Here is a 17,206-nt window from a genome sequence, read left to right as displayed (position 1 = left end):
CCCATAGTTCTCTACTGTTATGTGAGCCGTAGAGGAGGAGCGTGCCGGGCGTGCAAGCAGTTACCGATGGGAAGATGGTGGAAGCTGAAGCCGCAACGTGCACGATACTCCGTCCCAAACATTTCCAAAGACATATACCATCACAACCTGGCATTGGATATCGGTTACCTGGGGACAACCATAGATAATAAATACTAAAACTAAGACTGAATTCGAAGTATTTTGATTTCGGTGTGAGGCGCACCTTACATTGGCGGTGCCTAAAGCGTGGGGCCAAACTGCACAGATGATAGTATTTCTCGGCTGGGATTGTTGATAAACTGTTTACTGACCACAGCCTCTTGTTCGTTATAATCTGTCTCTTTTGAGCTTCGGTGTTCTGGAGCAGCTGTCGGGATGCCACGAAGCAAAAAGGGTAAACGCGGTGGGAACAGTTCGAGTAAGGGTGAGTTTTACACCTCGTGCTGTCACAGACCGAATAGAAACGGTCACCAAGAAATATTTTTGTTTTCTTCCAGCAACATATCCTGAAAACAAGATCACTGTAACGTTACTTGCATAATTGCAAATGCTTTGTTTTCATAACATTTGTCGGTATGTGAAACTAAACTAAAACACTGTTAAAGTATGTTTTATTGTGAGCCTAAACCTCACTAAATTATCGCGTATTTATTCTAAAACAATCAAGTAAGTTAATGTAATATTGAAAAATACAACTAACGTTAGCATTACATGCCATGCTTATTTGGTGACAAATTGCCAGTAATCTAAAAACTTGAATTTTGCATAATAAGCAAAATATTTAACAATGACTCCTTTAGAAACCGTGTTTGCCTTTTAATTCAGTAGTAAGGATAGAAGCAAAGTGATTGACTGTCAGGGTTATTCCGTCTGCAGCATGACAGGTGAAGCCCATGCCTGCTCGTGTATATTTAGCCGTAGTGATGTGTCGTTCGTGAACGAATCGTTCTTTTTGAACGAATCTTTTAGGTGAACGAATCGTTCTCGTTCACGTAATCCACTGACTCGTACTTCTCGTTCAGTGAAGTTCCTCCCTTCACAGCAGCGCGGCGCTATAAGCAGCGCATGCGCAGCTCAGTGAACCGGGTAACAACCATTTCATCCTGTCAAAGAATTACTCAACCTCGAGCCAATAGCCTTCTAGTATGAGATGTGACAGAGTATGTGATTTGTTGAATGTAGTGAACGAATACGCCCTTAATGAACGAGTTTCATATGAGTCTGAATCTAGATCTGGAGATCTTATCGTTCGTGAACGAAATGACTGAACTGGTACCCATGTCGTTCGTGAATGAGTTGAATGAGCTGATCCATGTCGTTCGTGAACGAAATGACTGAACTGATACACATGTCGTTCGTGAACGAAATGACTGAACTGATACACATGTCGTTCGTGAACGAAATGACTGAACTGATACCCATGTCGTTCGTGAATGAGTTGAATGAGCTGATACATGTCGTTCGTGAATGAAATGACTGAACTGATACCCATGTCGTTCGTGAATGAGTTGAATGAGCTGATACATTTCGTTCGTGAATGAAATCAACTGGCACATAGCTTATCTCGTTCGTGAACGAAATGAATGAGAGTAAACAGGGTTAGTCTGCCATTTAGCATGTCAATCTCGCAAAAATGCAAAAAGCAGTTAAGTACTGTACTGTGCACATACGCTTGTTTTGTTTATTTAGCAACTCCACGTTTAATCCCCGATTTATGAATGTGAATATATAATTTACAAACTGTCTGACCAAACAATTAAAATGCTAATTAGGCAAGAAAACCTTGTGCTTTGTTCATCTGAAAAACTTAATTAGACTTTATATATTGAATGTGATTATACACACATTTTAATAAAGCCAGATCAGTTTTTGTAACAAGTGAATACGTTCGTTGACTTAAGACATAACACATAATACACTTTTTTTGCCATCTGCTGGCTTATTTTGTGTAATACGAAGAAATGGTCACTGAACGAATCAGTGAACGATTCTGAACGAATCATTTTGGTGAACGAACTGAAAATGAACGAATCTCTAAAAAGAATCATAATTTCCACCACTAAGCCAAAGTGTCACGGAGCCGCGAAAACCGGGCCTTTTCGGTCTGCTCACGCGAGCTGTAATATTAAATAATAGGCCTGTGAATCTTTGGGTAGACTTCGATTCGATTCACGATTCATAGGTTTTCGATTCAAGTCCGATTTTTGCTAAATGTTTTGAAATCATTGATTCGCATAGAAATCGCTATTCATTTAGATTCTTAGCAGTTTAAATCAATTATTTTCCGAAACAGTGATTCATGATTCAAAAATCATGTTTCAAGATTGTTGCGTTTGCATCGTCAGCAGGGTTGCCAGGTTTTTTTGCCACTCAAAACTAGCCCAATAGTGTTATGAGGGTGTTCCCCGGCAAAAATCACATTCCAGGAGGTAAAATACACATTTTTCGGTGGCGGTACCCCAGAAAATGTGTATTTCAGGGGCTAAATATCATGTTATTGGGGTCGCTTCAACATGAGGACATGGGAAAAACAACCCGTGGCAACCGTGTTAAAGGGTTTGTTCACCCAATAATCAAAATTATGTCATTAATAACTCGCCCTCTTGTCGTTCCAAACCTGTGAGACCTCCGTTTATCTTCGGAACACAGTTTAAGATATTTTAGATTTAGTCTGAGAGCTTTCTGTCCCTCCTACGACTTTATTCATCATTGTCTTCCCTTCCGGGTCTGTTGTGAGAGAGTTCAAAACAAAGCAGTTTGTGATATCTGGTTCGCGAACGAATCATTCGATGTAACCGGATCTTCTTGAACCAGTTCACCAAATCGAACCGAATTGTTTCTAATGGTTCGCGTCTCCAATAAGCATAAATCCACAAATGACTTACTGTGTGTTCACACCGCTGGTGTCGAGAGTGCCAAAGTGGCCGGAAGTCATTCATTTTCAATGTAAGCCGGCGTCGAGCAGCGGCGAGGAGCATCGCGGCGTGACTTGGCGGTTGAGAGTGTCGAGGAGAGTTGAATCAGGGCAACTTTATGGTAATGAGCTATGACGCGGTTGGGCAGTAACCAATCGGAACGTAGAAGTCCACAGCTTGAGAGGATTCCAGAGAACCCAGCTCCGACCACATTAGTTCCCAAGCACAATAGAGGACAGGTTGATGATTGCTGTTTCGGATTTGCAATAATCTATGATGTGTCCCTGTTTGCATACAGGGACCTAAATTAAAAGTGATACGTGGACCAAGGTGTCTGAGATTGTTCATTTTCCTGATGAGTTGCTGATGTGCAGTAACGTTATAGGAATAATAATCTAATGATATAATAAATAATAGTACTGTAGTCCCAGTTTACTTTTAAAAATTTCCCTGATTATACTTATATTAAGTAATGTTTATACTTGATTATATTTACTTAAGTAGCATTTTCAATGCAAGACTTTTACTTGCATCAAAATATTTTTACAGTGCTTTATACATTATAAGGTAAAGGATCTTAATACTTCGTAGGGCTGTCGCGGTTAAGAAATTTCCCCTGCGGTTATTATGGGTGGCTCAATAGCGCGATATGCGGTATTACCGCAGTTTTTTTTTTTTTTTTTACATTTATCCTGATTTTGCTGCATACAAAGCTCTATCGTTGAGTTATGTAGCGTATATTGTTGCTTTTTTAACTGACAGACATGTTTTAAAACATTTTTGTTTATTGTTTAATGCCAAACAGCAACAAGAACATGCGTTTTCCAATACATTTTTTTTTTAAGAAATCAAAGAGTTCTAACATGTATTACACGTATTTGCACACGACTTTGGACAGCAGCAGAAATCTACACTGATTATCGCGCCACCACTGGCCCACCAGGACAGTGGATTCGCATTGGAGTCGATGCACTCCTCAAGCAGATAGCTTGTGTGAGCTCATTATCTGCTCACGCTCACTTGGGTATGGGCACTGACGCGGATGTTGTCCGTGACTTCAGCAGGTATGCCTGTTACTTTCACGGCTGTATTTTACAGATTTCGCAAAGGCTTCAGCTACTCCTTACTGTCGGCCGGTACCGGACTCAGCTTTTCTTTTTGATGTTGCTCCGCGACCTGATGCTTGAGGGGGCAGCTGCGCTGGATGACAGGGGACACCCTAAAACGCCTACCATGAAAAACGCTTAACATGGCTTAATGTACTAAGATATTAACAGACCAAACTCACTAAAAATCATACTAATAAAGTATACTATCTATAAAAAATCAGATGAGCCCTGAATATGAATGCAACTCGTTTAATAACTCGTTAAGCCTTTTCCTCCGATAGAAAACCGTTATAAGAAAACGCTTAATGTACTGAGACAGTGATTTTTAAAAACAAAACTCAGTAAACATTATACTAATAAAGTAGTATACGATGTAAAAAAAAAAAAAAAAAAAAACAGATGATCCCTGAATATGATTGCGAGTCGTTTAATAACACGTTAAGCCTTATGATGGTTTTCTATGAGAGGAAAAGGCTTACGCATTGAATTCATATTCAGGGATCATCTGATTTTTTGTAGATAATATACTTTATTAGTATGAAGTTTAGTGAGTTTGGTCTGTTAATATCACTGTATTGGTAAACCACGGTAAGCATTTTTCACGTTAAGCGTCTTAGAATGTCCCGATGACCTCAAATTAGATGTATTGCCGTGTCACAGGAACCTTTTTGCAGCAAATTTTGCATATCGGCTCATCCATATTCGCTGGCTCGCCCTTTTCATCGGGTTGAAAGCCAAAATGTTCCCAAACTGGCGAAGTGACATTTGATTTTGGGATGAGATCGAGCGCCTCCCATCGTTTCAGCCGGCCTATTCAAAACAAACGAAGCGCCATAAAGCTACAACGGCTCGCGAGAAAATTACAGTCATAACCATGTTGTATCATTAATTTATTTAACATTGAATGCACAGTGACAAAAAAAACTGAACACTGCGGTTGCTGCGGTTTCTGCGGTTGCTATCTTTTCTCTGCGGTTTGCTTGTCAATAGCGCGGTATTACAATATTGCGGTTATCGCGACAGCCCTAATACTTCGTCCACAACAATATTTAATGAGGTTAACTTATAACGTTACCCTCCTTGTGGTTTGTCTGCACAAGATCAAGCTTGTTTGCTTTGCGGCCACTTTAAATACAAAATAAGCATTCGATCTACGTCAGAGCATCCTCGCGCTCACAAGTCTTTCTGCAGCGTCGTGAGCAGAGCGGCAGGAGCGATTTTTGCCGCTCTCGACGCCGGCGGTGTGAACGCAAAGTTAAGCTGTTAACTTTTTTTAATGTGGCTGACACTCCCTCTGAGTTAAAATAAACCAATATCCGGGAGTAATTCATGTACTCAAACAGTACACTGACTGAACTGCTGTGAAGAGAGAACTGAAGATGAACGCCGAGCCAGATAACGAACTAGAGCTGCAACTAACGATTATCTTTATTAAAATAAATTATTAATCTAATGTTCTTTTTTTAATTAGCTAATTAATCCTTTGGATAACTTTACAAAAAAATGAGTACAACTTCTAATATAATATTTTAACCTTTATTCATTTTATTTCCCAAAAATACTTCAATGTGGTTGAAGTTTTTACAGTATACAAAAATAAAGAGGCAAAGAAAATTATTTTATTATGGTAAATATGAGTTAACGATAGCGTTTAGAATTAAACCACAGTAGCCACAAATTTACAGTTGTCTGAGACGTCATGAAATGTTCTTTAGCATCACAAACCATAAAATGTAGTCAGGGTTCTGCTATGGTTTATTTTCATAATAGGTAAACGGGTTACAAGTTAACACAATCACATTTCCTTGATTAAACAGCTACACGATGTGCCGCCGAGAGTCCTGTCTTGAATCCAGAGATCTGGAGCTAGTTCGGTGTAGATCGGTATATCAGAATCATGCAATGAGCCAGTCTGCGTTTATTAGACACTTAATAATATCACATCAGTTTGTGCTTTTAGAATCGCAGAATCTGCTGCGGTCGTTCCATCACATCTGCAGCAGAGACCTGAACCAGGAAGTTTGTCACAGATAACACGGTAACCAGTTAAACCGTAACACCGGAGAGCGCCAGAATGTTTTCTTCTGAGGTGCTCGTGCATCGCAGTTGTGCTGCCGTCGTGCACCATATCGGTTTTGCAAATGGAACAAAGGACCATTTTATTTGGCCTCTGTTTAAAGTTTTCCCATACTTTTGAAAACCGTGGTCTCTGTTTTTGTGATCGAATGCAACTTTCTCCATTCCCAGGAGCAGAAGCTGCCATTACGCGAAATGTAAACACTGTGACGCGTTGCAGCACTATAACGAACAAAAGATTGACTCGTTCTCGAGTCAAGAACCGGTTGCATCAGTTTTTGGGTCCACCAGTACTTCTTTCAGACAGTTCGATTCAATAAACCGGTTGAAGAAAACGGTTCACCGGTTCTTTTGCGCTCGACCTAATGACTTTATTTGCGATGATTGCCCTTGATTCAAGCCTTCGGTTTACCCGCGATCATAACATTAGCACAGAATCAGTTCATAATCAATCATGAAAAAATCAGTTCGGTTCAGACACTCTGTGTGTCAGTTTGCCTCACGCTGAATCACACATGCGCAGTATCAGCTCCTCGGTTCTCAAATCGGACGCGTTTGACAGAAACGGTTCCTGACTCGAGAACCAGTCAATCTTTTGTTCGTTATCTGGCTCAGCTCGGTGTTCATCTTCAGTTCTCTTTTACACACGTTCAGTCAGTGTAATGTTTGAGTACATGAATTACTCCGGGATATTGGTTTGTTTTAACTCCGAGGGAGTGTCAGAAACATTAAAAAAGTTAATGGAGACGCGAATGGGTTTAAACGATTCAGTTTGATTTGGTGAACTGGTTCAAGAAGATCTGGTTACATCAAATGATACGTTCGCGAACTGGAAATTACTACACTGCAGAGTTTTGAACTCTCTCACAACAGACACTGAAGAGAAGACAATTGCCGCGTTTCCACCGAAATTACCCGGAACATTTTTACCAGGATTTTTTTTCCACCAGGAACTTTTTTCCCCCCAGACCTGTTGCTTGGTGCGTTTTCACCACGGTGTAAAGTACCGGGAAGATTAGGCAAATAGACTGGTGACGTAGGTCTGCGCGCATTTCTCAATACAAAGTACACTGATTTTGGACGTGCATCCTCGGTAGTTCAGACTTTGTGCATTCGACTCGGGAGTGTGATGTCTGCGAGGACGCAGGTCCGGTAATTCTGCAAACAGCAGCGTACTTGATAACTTCAGTCAGCTGAGCATGGCTACTGCAATTTTCCTCACTGTATATTTACAATAAAACAAAATAGGATATCAAACACCTCTGCCTCCTTTCGTTTTCATTTAAACATAATAACAGCTGCAGAATATACAGCTATATATAGATATACAGCCATTACAATGAAATGAAATATTATATAAATTTGCCTTTTATTTTCATTTTAAACATATAGATAAATTGAATACAGACCTAAGATAACCTGTTAGATTTAGCCAAAACAAATTATTTTGTTTAACCACTAAAGAGACATCTGAGCCAACGGCACATATCAGAAGGTCTAGCCGAGGTGAGACTGCTCTCGGCGGATACATGAGGACTGAGCTCTCGCTGATCGCGTGGAGCTCACCGTCTCCGAGATCAGCGAAACACATTTTTAAATAGGCGCTGTCTTCATAAATAAACCACAGATTTGAGTTTTAAACAACTACATTCTCGCCTGAAATACTTTTAAAATTACATTTACATTTCATGAGAAAACATTACCGTCTACAGCCGCGAGAGGGCGCTCTATGCTGCTCATTGCTCCTGTAGCCTACACTGAGCAGCATAGAGTGCCCTCTCGCGGCTGTAGACTGGTTCTTGGTTCTAAATGAATGCGACTTATGTTTTTTTTCCTTGTCATGACATATTTTTGGACTGATCCGACTTATACTTAGGTGTGACTTGTAGTCCGAAAAATACGGTATTTGGAGTTTCAGTGCGAGAGCGCCCTCTGGCCTTTGGATGGAGATTTACTACTGATCACAGAACTGTGCTTCACTGAAAGATACGCATGACAAAGGCAGCTTCTGTCGAATCATGATTTTAATTCCATTTCGATTAATCATGCATCCCCTTCTCCACAGCGCCAACCAGTGCATTTAGTTAGAACTGACTGACTGAAAAAAAAGCTTAAACCATCTTATGATGGTTTGCAGGTCTTAGCTGGTTTCAGGTGGTTTCACAACTGCTATAAAATTGTATGTAGCTAATCGGTGGACAAGGTGAATTTCCATTCTGACCAGTTTAAATATGACCAAAACCAGCAAAGTAGACAAATAATACCAGATTAGAAGACCAGCAGGGTTATACATTTGAAAGATTTGAGAACTTCAGAGTGCAAGAGTACCAGTTCTTGTCAGCTGGCTTTGTCCTACAGTTGAATGTTTGAAATGTCAAACTGATCTCAGATAAGACCTGGTTTAATCTCTCTCTTCCTCCTGTTCACTGTGAGCAGGCTCACTTCGACAGGAAGTGCTTCAGCTGCAGTTGTCAAAGACTGCCCCGTCACGTGCAGGTAGCATGACCTGATCTTGATAGTGACCCCATGCCTCTCAGCCCATTAATGTTTAATAAGCTACATCTGTATATCCATTCATGTGTATTTGTTTACATCTTCTTTCATTTGTCTAAATCCTTTCATGACTTGAGAACCAAAATCCCTCAGAAGCATCCATCACTTCTGCTTTCTTGTGAAAACAGACTTCTAGATCAGTGTTTCCTAACATTTTTTGGTCAAAAGTACATCCAAGGCCCCATTAGTAAATGTCAACTACCTCTTCACTGGTACAAACCAGAAATGTTTCTTTTGACTCCTATTGTACTGGAAATGATTATCAGTAGAGGCTTTTATTGCCTCACCAAGCAGCTGTTTCTCTGAGGCAGCTAAAGTTTTCTTTCATTGTTCTTTGAGCAATCAGAGCGAAATGGGATGTTTAACAAAAGTAGTCATTTGACCTTTTAATGGTGAATTTAAATGCTAAAGTCCCCCCCTGCTGCTTGGGAATCACATGTGTCCAGTCTGTTGCAAGTTCAGCTCCACTGAGTGATGAGGCTTCTGGAAAGTACTGGAACTCAAGTCAAAATATTTGGACTAACTGTTTCTATCAACATTTTGACTCTGCAAAGTCTGAGGCTACTGTGGATTGTCTCAAATTTGTTTTCCATAAATTCCCAACCATTCCAGACTCATCCCCGACATGGTATTCATTCTCTGCTGCATGCACTGCTGCTTCCCATCGCATCCCTGCTGACATGTCTTATGCTGTTGCATGTATTGGTACAACAGTTAGACTGCCATTTGAAATTCTGTTGGAACGTCACATTCATATTGATGAGATACTGATGACTCTTCTGACTTTATTCTCCATTTGTTTTAAAATTCAGCTTTACAGTCACAGGAGGAAATTTAAAAATATATTACAATAGAAAACTTTAAGTTGTAATATTATTTTACAGTATTACTGTTTGTACTGTGTGATCAAATAAACATAGCCTTTGTGAGCATGAGATTTATTTAAAATCAAAATCAATACGATCCTAAAAACATTTTAACAGTAGTTACAAATGAGTCACATCTTTATTAAAATCCTCAAGGAAATTAGACTGATCAGGTTAAATCATGATTAAATCAAACATCATTTTAGGCAAGATCTAGTAAGGCTGTTTGAAACACAAATACATATAGTGTAATAGCTTCAATATGTTTGATTGAATCTTTTCAAGAGTATGAACTGCATGACCTATCTTTTAGAGATTAACCTGATCACTGAAGAGATTTGATTCCGTAGTTTCATGATCCAGAGTTGATCAGTGCAGAGAGACAGTGATTGGTTTAAAGAGGATAGTGTCTCAGAGAATTTAATCTGTCTTTCTGTATTTAATTATCAATTTTTTTTTTCTCTTCAGTACATTTTTTATTTTAAAACGTTATTTACAAATCTTCATGATTCTAAGACGGACACTTTCATGTTAAACTAAAGGTCTGCTGGTATCTCAATGGAAAACAAGAGGGCCATTGTATGTTTGTGTGTATATGTGTGATTGAGAAAGGCCACGCTGAACTTTGACCCAAATCAGAGCTCTGTTTCTGAGTTGTTGGTTTGCTTAGAAGTGTATGTGTGAGTGTGAGCATGAAAGAGGTGTTAGTTAGATTTTCTGTATAGTCAGACTGTTCACACTTTCAGTTAAAGTTAATGGGAGATTATTAAAATTAACAGACTGGTTTTGCAATCCTGCATGTGTGTTTGTTTTCTCTGAACACTGAAGTGAATCTTCTGGCTTTGTCCAAGCAGAGAGTTAAGGTATATGAACTTTGTGGACAGTTAAAACACACGATCACACTGACACACCCATCTGCCTAACCTATGATCATTCTCATCCTTAATTTAATTAAACTATTAAACTAATGTTCACTGTGTATCTCTTCATCATGTCTCTCTCTCTCTCTCTCTGTTTTAGGGAGAAATGGGGCGAGAGGCGAGTCTGGTGTGAGTGATGATGATTTAGCGTCGGATGTCGTCAGTCACTGCAGCAGCGCCAGTGAGAGCGCGTCAGTCATTGAGGAGGGCACAGGTACACCAACAATTAAAAACCTAAGACATGCAAATCACATCATACATGCACAACATTATCAAAAGTATGTTTTGCCAGTAGTATACAAGTGCAAAAAAACTGACTTTGTGCTGTGCAGGAGAGGTGGTAGATGAACAAACTGCTCAGGAAGAAACTGAAGACAAACTGAAGCAATGCATCGACAATCTGATGGACAAAAGGTATCAATATGCTGACGCAACAGTGAGCAGTGCAAGCACACACAGTTACTGAAAACTAAATGAGCTTTGTAGCTGTTTCACTCTTATCTTTTGTGTTTTTCAGTGCTAAGACCCGCCTGGCTGCACTAGAAAGTCTGCGCTTGGGGTTTTCTTCCAGAGTCCTGTATGAGTTCCTGTTAGAGAGACGTTTCACCATCAGTGACTGTCTGGAGAGGAGCTTGAGGAAAGGTGTGTTTTAGGACTTTGTGTTCACACATTGTCAAAATTCAGGGGAAGGTCAATGGGACACTCCTTAGATTATTAAAACTAAGGGCACAGAGACCGGTTTTGCAATCCTACATGTTTGTTTGTTTTCTATGAGTACTGAAGTGAATCTTCTGGCTATATATACATGTAGGGATGGGTCACGATTTTCAAATATTCGATTAGTCGATTTAATGACCGATTATCGCTTAGGCTGTGTGACTATTTTCTAAGGATGTGAACCGTGCCCGAGCGTGTCTTACCCCCAAAGCCCGGTTCGGTTGACTGTGATCGCTCCGTGACACGCTCTGATGCGGTTGGTTGGAAGAAGTGGGCCAGAGCCCAGTTCAGTTTAATCAGGGTGCAGTACGCATGCAGTGTAAGCAACCGCGCCAGGGAACTACTGACATGTGCAGCATGATTACATGAACATTTCTGAGAGGCAGGCGCAATAGATTTATAAAGCAATATGTTGTGAGAGGGTCTTCGGTGTCAACGCATCTCAATCGACTCAAAAAAATGAACCACAGTTAACAAAATGACCGAATGCAAATGCATTAAAATGATTTATTTGTAGACGGAATAAAATCTAATATTCCACTGGTTTGATAACCATAAACATTTTTTAAACCATTTAAAAATTAGACTCTATGTTGATTTTTCGCAATAAGCTTTGGGCTTTGTTACTTTTTATTATAACACAAAGCCTCAGGCTTCTGTCAATTTTAAGATAAAATACAAACAATAAATGTTTTTTTCGCTCTTTAATCTGTAGTGAGATATTCGCCTCCTTTCATGTGGCATGTGAATCAATTATATTTTCCTGTTTAATATTTGCAGCATGAAAGTAATAACGAATAAATATTTTAGTGCATGTTGAAAAACTGAGCAATTTAATACAAACTAGTGTCTCGTGAAATAAATCAATTTGAGTTTAAAAAATCGTCAGTAAGCCTATTGCTGTTTTTCGTTTTAAATGTGAAGAATGACAGGTGCCACATACCTTTTTTTTTTATTAATATTTTGGCGGAGTATACAGGTGTAATATATTCAGTTTTACTTCGTGATGCAACATGATTTCATTGTCGTAATTTTGACTTAATTCCTAAAATATTATGACGCTAATTTTTTTTTTTTTTTTTTTAAACAAACAAACTTGAATTTAACAAACATAAAATGTTCCAATAATATTTCTGACTTAAATTAATAAAGAATCAAAACGAAATATGACCACTTTGCTGTTAAAAACCAAAACTAAGCTATTATAATGGCTGCTACAGCAGCTGTGTAATGAGGACAGCGACTCGGGCAGAGGAATCTGATTAGCCCCGGGCCGGACCGTGTAAGGCTCTATATTGGTTCCCTCATTTCAATTAAAAGCTCCCCCTTGGTTTGGTGGGCCCATATAAGTACCACCTACTTTTTTTCATGGGAGGTAGCTAAATCTGACAGGGTAGCAGAGATGGACAGAATACCGGCCCGGAGCGTGAAGTGCAGTGCGAGTACAGGCCAGCGGGGGAAGGAGAAAGTGCCAGTTACTGTAGAACTGTCGACATGCTCATTTTTTTTAAATAAAAATATGAAATAGGTTGTTGTTATAAATAGTCATTAAAATTAATGTTCAAATTAGTGCCGTCATTCAGGCTGTTCACAATGTTTTAGTGCGTACTGTGTTTTATGATATTGTTTTAGCATGTAATGTGTTATTCATGTGTGAAATAATCTGTTCTAATCTTAATCTGTAAACTTTTTAAAAAAATGCTATGAATGTTCATGCTCATTTTAAAAATAGAAATGTCCTTAGCAGTTGATAATAAACGGACTTATGTTAATAAGTGCTGTCATTCGGTTATTTTATATTAATGTTTCAGCAATCATACAACCATCAATTGGCTTGGGTTCGGATAGACCTTTCTAAATTATTTTCCTTTTTAAGATAAGTAAACAATATATGTGAGAAACCATGTAAAAGCACAGAAAGGATAAAAAGTCTTTATATTATATTACATTGTATCTTTTTTTTTTTGCTTATTACATTTATTATTTATTCACAAAATAGATACGAAGGCAAAAAATAACAAAACCTGTTAACAAAACACTAGTCTGTGTGCTTCTACTTTTTAAATCTGTCAAAAAAACTACCACTCTTCATCCATAAGCAAACTGTAAATGTATCCTCTATAAAGGATAAGAAAAAAAACTTGATGGAGGGCAGCGGGGGGAGAAATTCCAGGCTGTATTTGGATGTAGACATGTTATTTTTGGTTTCTCTCGCTTTGCAAATAAACAGAGTTTACTAACTTGATAGTGTCTTTATCTGTAGGTGGAGGAGAGGAGCAGGCCGCTGCTGCTACGGTGAGCGCTCTCTTGTGCATGCAGCTCGGGGGCGGAGTTGAAGGTGAGGAGGGCTTCAAGATGCTCAGCCCCATCCTCAGCTCCATCTTGATTGACAGTTGTGCCAGCCTGTCCGCTCGACAGAGTGTGAGTTGATGCCTCAATATACGTCTATAAACTACGACTACATAAACATTTAAAATGGGATTGTTTACTTATATCTTCACCTTTTGTCAGTGTGCTCGAGCTCTGGGTATGTGCTGCTACGTGTCTGCCTCAGATGATGCAGAGGTATGATCAGATCTTGTAAAATACATATGAATATTTATAGATCTGCATGTTTGTAGAAGCATCATCTGTCTTTTCCTCCTGTCTTTTTCAGGACCTGATAAAGTCTCTTGGTCATTTGGAGAGTGTGTTTGTGGGTGCATATCCCCTCGGTGATGGCACTCTGCCCACTGTCAAAGCCGGGACCCCTGCACTCCACAGCGCCGCCCTGCAGTCATGGGCTCTGCTCTGCACCCTCTGCCCTGCATCACGCATTAACACCATTCTCAGCCAGTGAGTTTGAATCGCAAGAAAGCGCATCTTTGCACAAATGTTTAACAAGTTTAACAATAACCAATTTTTTCTTTAAAAAATTCTAATTCTGCCAAATACTCACAGCACAAGCCACAATAATCCAAACAGCCTATAAGATGCAAAAAAAACGGTTCTGCACACTATAAAGGACAACAAAAAAACAAATGCAAGAAACATATTTACTGAGGAACGGCCGATACTTGTTTTGATAATGTTTGGACCCATAAATCTACCCATATCTCATTGCTAAACTTCAGTAACAAAGAACTTAAACAACAACAAAAACCTACTTTTTCTATGCTCTCAATGTTTTTATATCCCTCCATGTTCTAGCTTATACTATTGTACTTAACTTTAAATTGCCAGCACCTCTCATGGCATTGCATCCTTATGATAAGTCGCTTTTTTATTCCTCATTTGTAAGTCGCTTTTATAATTAGGCACTGAAGAATGTCATGTTGTTGTTTTTATTTCACATTTGCTTTTTTCTTGTCTTTTTCACCCTTATAGTGTACGGGCTTGCAACTTTTTGCCTTTGTTGTTAAAAAGCCACAATCCAAAACAGTTCTGATATCTAAGCCACAGTGAATACAGAAGGCATTATTATATTTTATGTATTGCTTTCATCAAGGTGAAAAAAGCTATCTGACAACACCCAGATTGAATAGATAGATTTATTTGTCTGTAAAATGATCTTTCCCTTTGTCTTGTCTTTTAGCCACTTGCCACGTCTACATGCGTGCTTAGAAAGCAGTGAGGTGAACTTCAGGATTGCTGTGGGAGAGACCATCGCTCTGCTGTATGAACTGGGACGGGACATTGATCAGGTGTGTGTTGTGTAATGGTGAATAAGTTTGAATGTCAGGAAGATGGCAGTGTACGTAATGTGTGTTGTATTTCAGGAGTTTGTGTATGAGGACTGCGATGCATTGTGTGACAGTCTGAAGAGCCTAGCGACTGATGGAAATAAACATCGTGCTAAAAATGACCGCAGGAAACAGCGCTCAATCTTCAGAGAGGTGCTGCACTACATTGAGGTGACAGGAGAACCACAATTCATGCCTTTTTATTTTAAAATAACATGTCATTAAATTACATCCAAATATGTTATAGCCACGTTGCATGCAGGCCTAATAAGCAGAGTTGTTCCAGTACTGTCTTAGATGGTTATGGTTTTAAGATTTACTGACATCAGACCAAACATTCCTTCCTAATTTCAGAATGAAGATTTCACAGAGGAGAAGATCCAGTTTGGGATTGAGGCCATCTACGTTGATGGCTGGATGCGCCGCAGGATTTATGATGCCTTTAAGGAAGTGCTTGAGTCGGGAGTCAGACACCACCTACAGGTGAGTATCTAAATAAATCGATATTGAATGAAATCAGAATTGAAGTGCAGGCGTCTGATTCTAAAACAAATCAGAAATTCATTGCTTTGTAGTGAAAGTATCAAGAGCTGAATGGAGTTTTTCACTCTCAATTTCTAATCTAGTACAATTTAGAGTTTGTTAAAAAGTTATATTCTTTATAAAATACCTGTGGCATTTTAAAATTGTGTAAACTAAAAATATATATATTTGTAGACCAGTTTAGAATTTTTATTTAATGCTTTTTTTGTAGCGTGTTTTTAAATCATTTAAAGTCATCTTGAGGCTACCTTTAACGTCTTTTGAGCTCCCCATACAGGCCCTGACTCCATGTTTGAGAACCACTGTTCTGTACTGTTTGTTATGAGTTTTTGTGTCTGTTTTTGTAGTTTAATCCTTTATTGAGGGATATTTTTGGACTCGGACCTCCTCTCATCCTGGATGCGTCTGTCAAAGCCAGCAGGATCTCCCGCACAGAGAGGGTAATCTTGAACCTTTTCGCTTATAATAAATAACAAAAGGTGACACTGACATAAAGTCAGAGTGAAGTCAGATTCAATTGATTTTGTGAGCTTTCTGCCAAAAAAAGCTAATTAAATCACGTTTTGTGTGTGTGTTTATGCAATTTTGGTTCGTCTTTTCACAGCATCTGTTTAACTCTGCTGCATTCAAAGCTCGGACTAAATTGAGGAACAAAGTGAGGGACAAACGTGCCGATGTGATGTGAGGATGAATGCGACAAAGAGAAACACTACATCCTTAGAATCCACTCGGCTCACTTGAAATTATAGTTTGACATACTGCCAAGCCAGAGACTTGACAATGGACATGCGTGACTGTCTGAGTGTGAAAGGCTGGGTGTGTGCACGTGTGTATGCGGTGTTGTGTTTTTATTTAACATCACAGTGTGAAAGCTAGGAATCCTACTATTAAACAAACCTGAAATATTGTATCTTTATAACAACCTCTTGTAAGGCTGTATTCAGCTTTTCTGTTGAAACCTGTTTTACCTCCTCGAGTGTTTTTGGGACAAAAGAGAATTTTTATCATTGAAACATTAACTTTTTACAGCTCTGCTGCAAACAAAGAGGCCAAGAAAACCTAGTTCTTTGTAGTTTTTCTATATGCATTTTATAAATGGATTATGCTGATGCACCTATGATCTGATGATGCAAACAAATGAAAATTTATCTTTGACTGCAGTTTGCCAGAGTTAGTGCAGACCATTGTTAAACCTCTCTCACTGACACTAAATCAACCATGTTTCATATCTTAATTATAGGGTTGAATTAAGATGTGAATGGTTGTTGTTGTTTTTGGCTTTGTTTAGTCAAATAAGGTTTTTGCATCATTGTACCCTTACCACAAGCTCATGTCTGCACATTTAGGTCATGCTTTCAACATTTCTTTTGAATTTCTTTCTAAATATAAAAAACACGTCATAAGTTTTCTTTGAAGCAAAAGTACTGTATACAGCAGCAGGATTTTGGAAGAAAAAAGTAAATAAATTATGTAATTCTCCTTAACAGTGTTGGAAGTCTTTTTGACAGGGGCAGTTGTATTTTTTGGTAAGAGAAAATTCATGGAGAAAGTGATTGCTCTACGAATCTTATCAGCCTGTGTATTTGATTGCATATCATTTAAAGTTTGTTGTTTGATAGTCAGTTTAAAAAATATATACATATATTGTTCGTTTGTTATTATATTTCATTTTAAGTAACTAATTAGGATCATGCTCATGGTTTTTTTAATTTTACTCTTATTTTGAAAAGCTATTTACACGGCTCCTTTCATGGGTACTCTCGC

General features: G+C 38.8%; 1 protein-coding gene across 2 annotated transcripts; it reads left to right on the top strand.

The window, feature by feature from the left end:
* Positions 1–294: 294 nt before the first annotated feature.
* Positions 295–16,926, top strand: LOC132114530 (interferon-related developmental regulator 2-like). 2 transcript variants are annotated; one of them, XM_059522688.1, is made up of 13 exons: positions 295–445; positions 8,558–8,617; positions 10,561–10,674; positions 10,793–10,874; positions 10,978–11,102; positions 13,441–13,598; positions 13,689–13,742; positions 13,834–14,012; positions 14,752–14,860; positions 14,936–15,070; positions 15,254–15,382; positions 15,790–15,882; positions 16,047–16,926. In XM_059522688.1, the coding sequence occupies exons 1-13, from the start codon at positions 397–399 to the stop codon at positions 16,125–16,127; spliced, it is 1,368 nt and encodes a 455-aa protein (XP_059378671.1). In that variant the 5' UTR covers positions 295–396; the 3' UTR covers positions 16,128–16,926. The 2 variants fall into 2 exon arrangements, with proteins under 2 accessions (XP_059378671.1, XP_059378672.1); XM_059522689.1 differs by lacking the exon at positions 8,558–8,617.
* The last annotated feature ends 280 nt before the right edge of the window (positions 16,927–17,206 follow it).

This window comes from Carassius carassius, chromosome 34 (genome assembly GCF_963082965.1).
Source record: "Carassius carassius chromosome 34, fCarCar2.1, whole genome shotgun sequence".
Taxonomy (NCBI): domain Eukaryota; kingdom Metazoa; phylum Chordata; class Actinopteri; order Cypriniformes; family Cyprinidae; genus Carassius; species Carassius carassius.
The sequence above is the reverse complement of the archived record's forward strand: the minus strand, read 5'-3'. Positions and strand labels throughout refer to the sequence as shown.

Coding starts and splice junctions, on each gene's coding strand:
- LOC132114530 (XM_059522688.1), top strand. CDS start 397: ATGCCACGAAGCAAAAAGGGTAAACGCGGTGGGAACAGTTCGAGTAAG. Junction 11,103..13,440: donor GGAGAGGAGCTTGAGGAAAG/GTGTGTTTTAGG, acceptor CTTTATCTGTAG/GTGGAGGAGAGGAGCAGGCC. Junction 14,013..14,751: donor ATTAACACCATTCTCAGCCA/GTGAGTTTGAAT, acceptor CTTGTCTTTTAG/CCACTTGCCACGTCTACATG.